At 40.2% G+C, this 10,319-nt stretch overlaps 1 protein-coding gene across 1 annotated transcript; it reads right to left on the bottom strand.

Annotated features, from left to right (window-relative positions):
• Nucleotides 1–770: 770 nt before the first annotated feature.
• On the bottom strand, nt 771–3,028 carry LOC136847482 (oocyte zinc finger protein XlCOF6-like). The gene has a single exon (XM_067119226.1). It carries the CDS (start codon nt 2,757–2,759, stop codon nt 1,134–1,136), a length of 1,626 nt encoding a protein of 541 aa, XP_066975327.1. The 5' UTR covers nt 2,760–3,028; the 3' UTR covers nt 771–1,133.
• Nucleotides 3,029–10,319: the final 7,291 nt, after the last annotated feature.

Here is a 10,319-nt window from a genome sequence, read left to right as displayed (position 1 = left end):
AAGGAATCAGAGAGAATCCTAGGTGTAATTGGTGAAGTGCTGTGTCCTGATGACACCAAAGAAACCTACTTCTCTCTCTTCTCCTCCCAGGCAAACTTCATCCACCGTTCGGAAAGCCAGACACGACACTCAATACATGGACTATTGGCTGCAATCATGCTCCCTGCATGATGCACACAGAGAATGAAGGTTTATCTCTAACGAGGAGAGGAACTGATTATAAGATTTGTTTATCAGCACAATGCCTAAAAAGCAAAGGTTTCCTCTACCCAGGAAGCCCTTTGTTGGCTGAGTCGGTTGAGCTTCAGACTGTCACTCGATGGGCCGGAGTTCAATTCCCCCGGCCGGCTGATGAAGAGTTAGAAAAATTTATTTCTGGTGATAGAAATTCACTTCTCGCTATAATGTGGTTCGGATTCCACAATAAGCTGTAGGTCCCGTTGCTAAGTAACCAATTGGTTCTTAGCCACGTAAAATACGTCTAATCCTTCGGGCCAGCCCTAGGAGAGCTGTTAATCAGCTCAGTGGTCTGGTAAAACTAAGGTATACTTATCCTCTACCCAGGCTGTTGCAAGTTTGGGATTTGCATTATAGATATAAGGCAAACAAATAAACATACTCATATCTCATAAAAACAAAAACAAAAAGAAAGTCAAATGGCAGTTGGGCAGAGAACGCAGCAGACATCTTGACTCGACGACGGCCGAAAGCAAAGTGGAGTGCTGACCAACGAGTGGGCGGGGTTTACCCCCTACCATCAGAGCTAATGACCTCGTTTGCAAGGTAATGGCTGTTCCAGCTCGCATTCGCAAGCAAAATCCCTATGTAAAGGCCGAAGGTTTGTATTTGTGTAGGAACAAGTGCATCATACAGTAGTCAGAATCAGTGATTAAGGTCAATGAATCATTGGAGGACAGCTCGCAATCAATCAGTGACTTTAATGCCTCCTCATGCGCAAATCAAGCCTCTCCTTCCTGGATCCAGAAATGTTGTTCCAGTCGCTCCTCCAGGAAAAGGCTTTCCCACATTCCCTGCACACGAAGGACTCCTCCTTATCGACTTCCTTTCTGACGTGACGCATGCCAAATCGTCTTCGCCTCCAGTTGCTGACGTAAAATCCTCATAGTGATGTTTCATGTCACCATTGGACTCGTAACACACGCTTCCACTTCCGTCTTGATTTCCATCAATGGGTCCAAAGAGAAAGAGGTAGTGCAACCCTTGCAGACGAATGGCCTCGTGTGGACCTTCAGATGTGACTTCTGTAAGAACACCTTCCCACAGTCAGTGCATCTGACGGGCTTCTCTCCCATGTGAGTCAGGAAATGTAGTTTCAGGCTGTTCCTCCTGGAAAACGTTTTTCCACATTCTTCACAAGCAAATGGCTTCTCCCCAAGATGGATCCTCATATGGAGCTTGAGATGCGATTCCTGGGTGAATGACTTCCCACAGTCCTTGCAGGCAAAGGGCCTCTGCTCCATGTGGATCTCCATGTGGGCCTTGAGATACGATTTCTGGGAGAATGACTTCCCACAGTCCTTGCAGGCGAAGGCCCTCTCCCTGCTGTGGGTCGCCATGTGGGCCTTGAGATTGCCTTTCTTGGAGAATGACTTCCCACAGTCAGCGCATCTGAAGGACTTCTCGCCTGTGTGAGTCAAGAAATGTTGTTTCAGGCTCTTCCTCCAGGAAAATGTTTTCCCACACTCTTCGCAAGCAAATGGCTTCTCCCCAAGATGGACCCTCATATGGTGCTCGAGAGACGATCTCTGGGAGAATGACTTCCCACAGTCCTTGCAGGTGAAGGGTCTCTCCCCTGTGTGGGTAGCCATGTGGACCTTAAGATACCATTTCTGGGAGAACGACTTCCCACAGTCCTTGCAGGTGAAGGCCCTCTCCCCCGTGTGGATCGCTATGTGGGTCTTGAGATTGCCTTTCTGGGAGAACAACTTCCCACAGTCCTTACAAGCAAATGGCTTCTCCCCAAGATGGACTCTCACGTGGCGCTCGAGAAGCGATTTCTTGGAGAACGACTTCCCACAGTCCTTGCAGGTGAAGGCCCTCTCCCCCATTTGAGTTGCCGTGTGGGCCCTGAGGTACGATTTCTGGGAGAATGACGTCCCACAGTCCTTGAAGGTGAAGGCCCTCTCCCCACTGTGGATCACCATGTGGGACTTAAGATTGCCTTTCTGGGAGAATGACTTCCCACAGTCCTTGCAGGTGAAGGCCCTCTCCCCCCTGTGGATTGCCATGTGGGTCTTGAGATTGCCTTTCTGGGAGAACGACTTTCCACAGTTCTTGCAGGTGAAGGGCCTCTCCCCTGTATGGATTCGCATGTGTTCCTTGATATTTGATTTCTGGGAGAACGACTTCCCACAGTCATTGCACGTATATGGCCTCTCCACGGTATGGATCCAAACGTGTCGTTCCACGTGGGTCTTTGTGGAAAAGGCTTTCCCACATTCCCTGCACACGAAGGGCTTCCCCTTATCAACTTTCTTTCTGACAGGCAGCGAATCGCCTTCATCTCCGAATGCTGATGTAAAATCCTCACAGTGATACTTCACCTCGCCATCAGACACATAACACACCTCCACTTCCGTCTTGATTTCCGACTTGATTTCCGTCATTGGATCCAATGAGGCAGAGGCATAGCTGGCTGGGGTATCACTGCCCACTAAACCTACATTTTCATTCTTGACGAGAGACGGGGATACTGGATCCTCGGTCTCGCTTTTCAACTGATATTCCGAGATGCTCATTTTAGCCTCTGGTCCTTCAACTTTGTTTTTTATTTACGGGATTACCAACTATTTTACTTTCTTCTATTGTTATTCATTGCTTCTATCACATTCATTTTGTTCCTATTTTATTTTCTCCCTTTTCTTCTTTCACCAATGCACAAATCTGATATCTAGAATTTTCCATTTACTATTTTAAGAATTTATTCAAAACCTCACAGGAACTTCCACTTAAATTCATCACTGGAAGCCCATTCATTTCTGAAACCTTGACCACGCAAATCGACAACTTCTTGTTTAAGGATGGAAAGTCTGAAATATGAGAGAAAGTAAAAGATTAGTAGAAAATTTACATAAAACTGGAGCTTTTAATTTATTGTTCATGGCAAACCCATCAATCATACTGAGCCCATATTGAGGTCATGATTTCACTAGACACTTTGATTTCCAAGTCTTTCAGATGGGCAGTTGTCCACACATACAGTAAAAGTCTGTAAACCAACAGTTCATTGGAACTGCTTTGCTCATTCTGTCGTGTCTCACAAGACTCTCCTCTCTGATGGACATAATCTTGCTCTCAAACAACCTGCAACGTGGATGTTATTAGCTGTACGCCTCAAGTACTCACTGAAATAATGCTGTACCACTTAATAATCATTTGCTTACAAGTGGTTTTCCATTCCAAATTCTTGCATATATCCCTCAGAGTATATCTTCACCATTATCATTTTTCTTGGTTCCCATATCATGATTTCTTCAATATACTTTTAAGAGTAATTTCTTGAGGCATTCTTTTGACAAAAGGCTCAGTAATAGTCCTGTTAATTGTAGTTAATAAGATTATCTACCTCGTTACGGAGCTTCAGTGACCTTGAAAACTTTAGCCTTTACTCCTAAACGTATTATGTTTTCTTAAGGTACACTCAATAATACTTATCACAGTTCCCTCCGGAAGAGTTATCAGAAATCCTGGGTCAGAAATCTGAGCTTCCATATATTTCATCACGAATATTTTTCTTTTAAAAATAGCAAATTTTAAAAATAATTTGCATTTTTTCTAACATACAAACCTAAAGTTCTTCACACAGGGATTTTAGCTTGCGACCCAAGCTGGGACGGCCATTCACACTTATTGACAAGGTAGTTAACTACCAACAGGCAGGGGAAGCCCCACCCACCTGTAGGTCTGTACTCCACTTTGCCTTGCGGCCCAGGTACCAGAGTGAGGGGTGGCTGAGACGGGCCATAAATGTACAGACCTTCAGGTTTGTATGTATGTTAGGAAAAATATGACTTTTAAAATTTGCTATTTATCCCTACACAAATATAAACTTTTACTCTTTAAATAGGAGACTTAGCCGTCACGTGTGCCATATAGGCCTATCTTCTAACGACGTCACGGTAAAACGGGTAGTGACGCCATAAATATTTTTTGTGAAAGCAAACTGTAGCATAGAGAGGAAATAAAAACAATGGAATATCCGGACTAGCTTTTATTTAAATCTAAGAATTGAGGTTAAAATTTGGGTGGTTATTCGTAACAAAAAATGCTATGTATTTTTTCTTTTTACCCCTTGGAGCCCAAGTTGCAATGCCCCGAAGGAGGGAGTGCCCTCGGCAGAGGTGTAAGCAGTCATTTGCCAGCACTGAAACCAACTCAAAATGGCTGTTTTCTAAGCTGACAGCCGATTGCCGAGGTGGGAATGGCTTCATACACTTCTGTGCCTTCCCAGATCTATTCCGGTTTTCTTTGTTACCGAAGAATGTTACGAGAGACTTCTAGAAGTCACAGACTCCAAGGGGGTGGGGGCTTGGGTCGGGGTAAGGCTATATAGGCTACCACCGAGACAAGCCCAAGCCTCTGTTCATTCCTATGTCTGTGGCATTTTCGTATTCAGGCAAAGGTTGACCCGGCATGTAGCGTCTCAACGAAGCATGACATGAAAAACCCGTTGACTTATGCCACCAGAGGTTCGTTTCGAAGTATAATGGCCCCTCCTAAAATAATCCCATCCAATTTTCTGCTTTTCGTTTTCACTGGGATTCGAGAGCGTGAGTTTCTCTGATGCCTTCTTATAGAAAATGGGTCTCATGTTAGAGATTAAAACCTCATAGAAAACGAAGGAACGCGTACAAGAAGACGCTGACTACGATAATATATTACGATCGTCTTGGCCATTTGACATCGACTTTGTACTTGACAGAACACTTTACCTAGAGCCGTGAAGGATAATTCATTCGTAAATATTACTTGATACAGCTATTAAATCGTCAATTTTAGAGATATTTATATATAACTGAACTTATTCTTTTTAGTGACGATTTGACTAAAATAACTTTGTACATTTCAAGGGCATCACACAGCCCGCTCCCTGGCATCTGTCAGCATTTTGCTGTCAAATTTGGTGTCAAAATATCGAGACTGGATGCAATATTTGGGCTGTGCCGTTTTCATAATTGTGTTACGAACACGAAACTTCAATTTTGCCATAAGCACTGGCTACATGATGTGAAATTTGATGGCAAGATACTCAAATATGTCAGAGAATATTCTGCTGTAACACCCCTTCCGATGTAGAAAATACTCGATATGAATGACTTCACATTCTTAGATTATTCAAATTAGTGCCATTTAGCTGAACTTTTTAAAACTTATACGACCAATTTTCACTTAATACGTATATCATTAGATTTTGTTTCTTCAAACAGTCTTGCCTGACTTAACTTTTTTGAAGTAAATTTGATGACACAATGCTTTTGATTCCAACCTGTAAAACACCATGTTCCATGATTTGAGGGCCATTTTTCTTTTGACCATTGGAAGATTTCAGTTTGGCAGAACTTTTAAAATATGAAGTGATTAACTTTGATTACTTAATGTATTTGCTGATATTTCAACATTTTGCAAAATCAAATTTCCATTACACTCTCATTTTTCAGTTATATATATCCTCACTTTACATTTCTGCTTATTCATTATTTAACACTGGCAGCATTTTAAATTAAGATCACATTTTTAAGGCTTAGCCTATTAATTTCATGCACCAAAAAGACTTAATCATTAAGAACCAAATTTCTGTGACTTAAATTCAATTAATCATTTCATAACTTTAAGTCATATGTTTAATTTGGTACTGCAAGATTTATTTGCAAAGTATGAAATACTAATTTATACCCTCAGATGTCTTTGTGAACAAGAGAATTATAGGAATTTAACAAGTAAACAAAAACAGTTAATTAACTTTATTTTATTTCAAATCACAAGTCATCCATTTGTCTTTGTCACAACAAGAGCAATTAATTACACCAAGACACATAAAGTACCTACAAAAGCAGACAAGCGGCCCAAACCCCTTCGGTGTAACAAGTGTGCCTTGAGGCAAAACCCCCTTCCCAAAAAAACCACCATTTCGTCTTAGGGCCCCATGACACCATTCAATGTAAGTGATTGAGTCAGGTAAATGGTCGGAGACGTGCAAAGCTTATGTCCTCCTGCCCCGAGTTCTTCCTCCCCCAGCAGGACAGCAGGTCGGACTGACGTCGCCGTCACCTTACACATGGACCACCAGGCCAGTTTAGGTTCTGTGTGATGCGTCTTACAAGATTCCATCCCGTTGCTAGGTAATTAGAGAGAGAAATCAACCACATCAACAGGTAATCAGGGAGGAATGTCCAGCACCTGACTGTAACCTTCCTTTGGGTGTTTTCAAGTTGGGATTCTTCTTAAATCTTTCACCTTTCAGTTTTGGCAAGCTTATGAAAAGCAGTTTTGTATTGTCACCAGAACAAGGCTGCACGATTATGAACGGTTTTTTCGTGTTGCTCACCAAAACAAGACTAAATATTCGAGTTTGTTTTGCTTATCAGAACAAGGGTAGGTCAATAAAGACTGCCTACAAATGAAAAGAGCTGTATAATACTGAACATGAAGGGAACAATATTTTGTTGCTCAACAAAACTGGCCCATACATCCTCACTAGAGCAAGTTTTAAGGACACCAAACACCGCAGCTTTGTATTGATCATAAGTACAGTGCTACAGAATAATGAACTTTGTCGTATTGAACATTACAAGAGGATCACCATGACTACAGTCATGACCAACGAGCACTGGTTACAAAAATATTCCTGGAAAGCTTATTGCCCTTATCCTAGACTTACCTTTGACATGTTAATTCCAGGAGACTGCCTACTGTAGCTAAGTTTCAGTATGTTCAGGTTTTCTGAGAAAGACTAAACTGACACTTTCTGGACATCAAACTTGTAAACCAACAGATTTTGTAACCAAAAATTCATAAACTGAAACGTCCCCTGAATCAGCAGATTTAATTCACAAAAACCTTGTCCAAACTTGCACTTTTTTTTTTTTTTCAAAAAACCCTACCAAATTTATACTTTTCCTAAGCATAAACTCTTAAGAATAACATTGAGCTAAAAATACTTTCAAGTAACCTCTCCAAAACTGAAACATTTTCAAGGCGCAAGTACTTGCCAAATAACCATTTTATAGGAAAATTTAACTATCACACATTTACAGACTTTCAAGGTGAGATACTCACGAACTAACGTGCTTTCTGAGCAAACACTCACGAGTTTGATATTTTAAGCAAAGCAAGTAGCTCATGAACCCCAGGAAAAAAATCCTAGACTGATGTACATTCTAAGCAAAAACCTCAGACCAGAAGACTTCTTGGTAGAGAGAATAACTTTAAAAACTTTGTGGAAAAACCAACCCGACAAAGCATGAACAAACAAATTTCATGACCAAAAACTGATAGTTTCTAGCTAGAAAAGTAACTAACAGACTTCCAGCAAAAATCACCAAGCAACAGACTTTCTAACCAAAAAAAAAAAAAAAAAACTTACAAACCTTTTATGCAAAAACTCACAAATTCTGACATCTTAAAAGCAAAGGTACTGCTAACAGACTTCCTGAAGGCTAAACTATTAAAGTCAACAGACTTCCTGAAGGCTAAACCATTAAAGTCAACAGATTTCCTGAAGGCAAAACCATCAAGTTATAAGACTTCCTGAAGGTAAGACCATTGAAGTTAGCAGAACTCCTAAAGGCAAATCCTTTGAGTTAGCAGACTTCCTGAAGGCAAAACCATTCAAGTTAACAGACTTCCTGAAGGAAAAACCAATAAAGTCAGACTTCCTGAAGGCAAAACCATTGAAGTTATCAAACTTCCTGAAGGCAAAACATTCAAGTTAACAGACTTCCTGAAGGTAAAACCACTGAAGTTAACAGAGTTCCTGAGGGTAAAACCATTCAAGTTAACAAACTTCTTGAAGGCAAAACCATTAAAGTTACCAGATTTCCTGAAGGCAGAGAAAACAAACCCAACAGACTACAAAAAAGGTAAAGGCATCGCTTAAAGATTATAAATGCAAATATTGTGCAACCTTTCAGAATTACTTTAGGGAGAACATCACAAACTAGTTTACCTTCTCGAGGCAAAGTATCATGAAGAATAAGACTTTCTCAAACTAATTTTCCCAAATGAACACTTTTTAAAAAGTGAAAGTATCATACAAAGACAAACCTCCTACATGCATCACAAAAAAGAAAAAAATCCTGAATGATAAATATCGAACCTCACAGACTATCATACTTAGCGTACATACTGAAATGTGAGAGTACCACAGACTAAAAGACTTTCTGAAATAAACTGCATAAAGCTAACAAGTCTCCTAAACCCAAATCTTTCAAAAGTAAAGACTTTCCAAATTCCAGTTGATCTCAGATCATTTTTCTTTTGAATCCTGGACTTGTTTCAAACGCCAGCATCAATATATATTAGTAATGATGAATCCTGATTCTGTCACAGAGCACCAACAAGACAATCCTAAATTATCACAAACAGTACATGGAGCTGAAATTAATATTGAGAAAAGTACACAAGCAGTCTCAAACTAGATATCACAAACAATGCCAAAACATTAAACTCGGTAATGACCAACACACACCAAATGTCCAACACCAATGTCATGCACAATCCTGTCAGTGTTCCATAAACCACCGTACACTGACCAAATAAAAAATCCAGTAACTGTTTAGCTTTACAAATTACAAGTTGGACTTATCAAGCTTTCCTGAGGATCAAAATGTACCATCACAAACTAAAAGAAAATCACTACGCACACCTCTTAACATTTACCAAGCTTATTTTCTCCAATACTCCAAAAACACGAAACTAGAATCTTTAATTTCTACTTCTTTGCATGACCTTAAACCCATCTTCCTATAAAGTCTGCCTCTTACGACTTCCTTCTCCACAGAATTCTATTCTGGATATCTGCAGGTTCTATGCCCAGCAGTTTCATGCCTCTCTGCAGCTTCATCTAATTCTTTGCTTAACTCTACTTTTTCTACTCTGCATGGGCACGTCATAAGCTTTCTTAACCAGAGCATCCTCATGCCTGCAAAAATAATGACCATACCGCCTCATCCAACTTTTCATGGCTTTATCAGTTATTTTACAAACACCCAACCTTTATTTGCTCACTTTCAACTCTTTCCAAGGATCCACCTCAACATTGTCATCCATCTCGTTTCCAGGGATCTCCAATCTTTTATTTATCATATTCCAAAACTTTATCCTTAACTAAAACTTTGATTTCCTGCTTATCACGAGCAAGGACTTGATCAAAACAAACCATCATCATAAAAAAACTTGTTTAATCCTAAACTACATATCTTCAACAGGCCTTTTGAATGACAATACTGTTTATGTATGGGCTGCTTCGACTGTAATAATAAAATTTCAGTAGATAAAAATTTTAAAAAATCCCTGACACAAATCCACTGCCATCTGGAGCAATGATAAAGGTAAACCAGTTATACATCTGAATATTCTCAAAGCACTGAAATCAAGTCCCACATCACATATTCTACAAGCAACCAAATGGTCCAAAACAGTACCACCATTAAATCAAGTCCCACATCACATATTCTCCAAACAACAAAATGGTCCAAAACAGTACCACCATTAAATAAAGTCCAACATCACATATTCTCCAAGCAACCAAATGGTCCAAAACAGTACCGCCATTAAATCAAGTCCCACATCACATATTCTCCAAGCAACCAAATGGTCCAAAGCAGTACCGCCATTAAATCAAGTCCCACATCACATATTCTCCAAGCAACCAAATGGTCCAAAACAGACCGCCATTAAATCAAGTCCCATGACATATTCTCCAAGCAACCAAATGGTCCAAAACAGTACCGCCATTAAATGGTCCCACATCAATATTCTCCAAGCAAAAATGGTCCAAAACAGTTTAAATAAAGTCCCATATTCTCCAAGAATAAATCAAGTCACATCAAATATTCTCCAAGTCCAAAACATCACATTAAATCAAGTCCAATCATATATTCTCCAAGCAACCAAATGGTCCAAAACAGTACCGCCATTAAATCAAGTCCCACATCACATATTCTCCAAGCAAAATGGTCCAAAACAGTCCATTAAATCAAGTCCCACCATTTCTCCAAATCAAATGGTCCAAAATCAGTACCGCCATTAAATCAAGTCCCAATCAATATTCTCCAAGCAACCAAATGGTCCAAAACAGT

Source organism: Macrobrachium rosenbergii, chromosome 16 (assembly GCF_040412425.1).
Source record: "Macrobrachium rosenbergii isolate ZJJX-2024 chromosome 16, ASM4041242v1, whole genome shotgun sequence".
Lineage (NCBI taxonomy): Eukaryota > Metazoa > Arthropoda > Malacostraca > Decapoda > Palaemonidae > Macrobrachium > Macrobrachium rosenbergii.
This window is presented reverse-complemented; position numbering and strand designations above follow the sequence as displayed.

Bases quoted from the DNA above. Each gene is read 5' to 3' on its own strand.
- LOC136847482 (XM_067119226.1), bottom strand. From the start codon at position 2,759: ATGAGCATCTCGGAATATCAGTTGAAAAGCGAGACCGAGGATCCAGTA.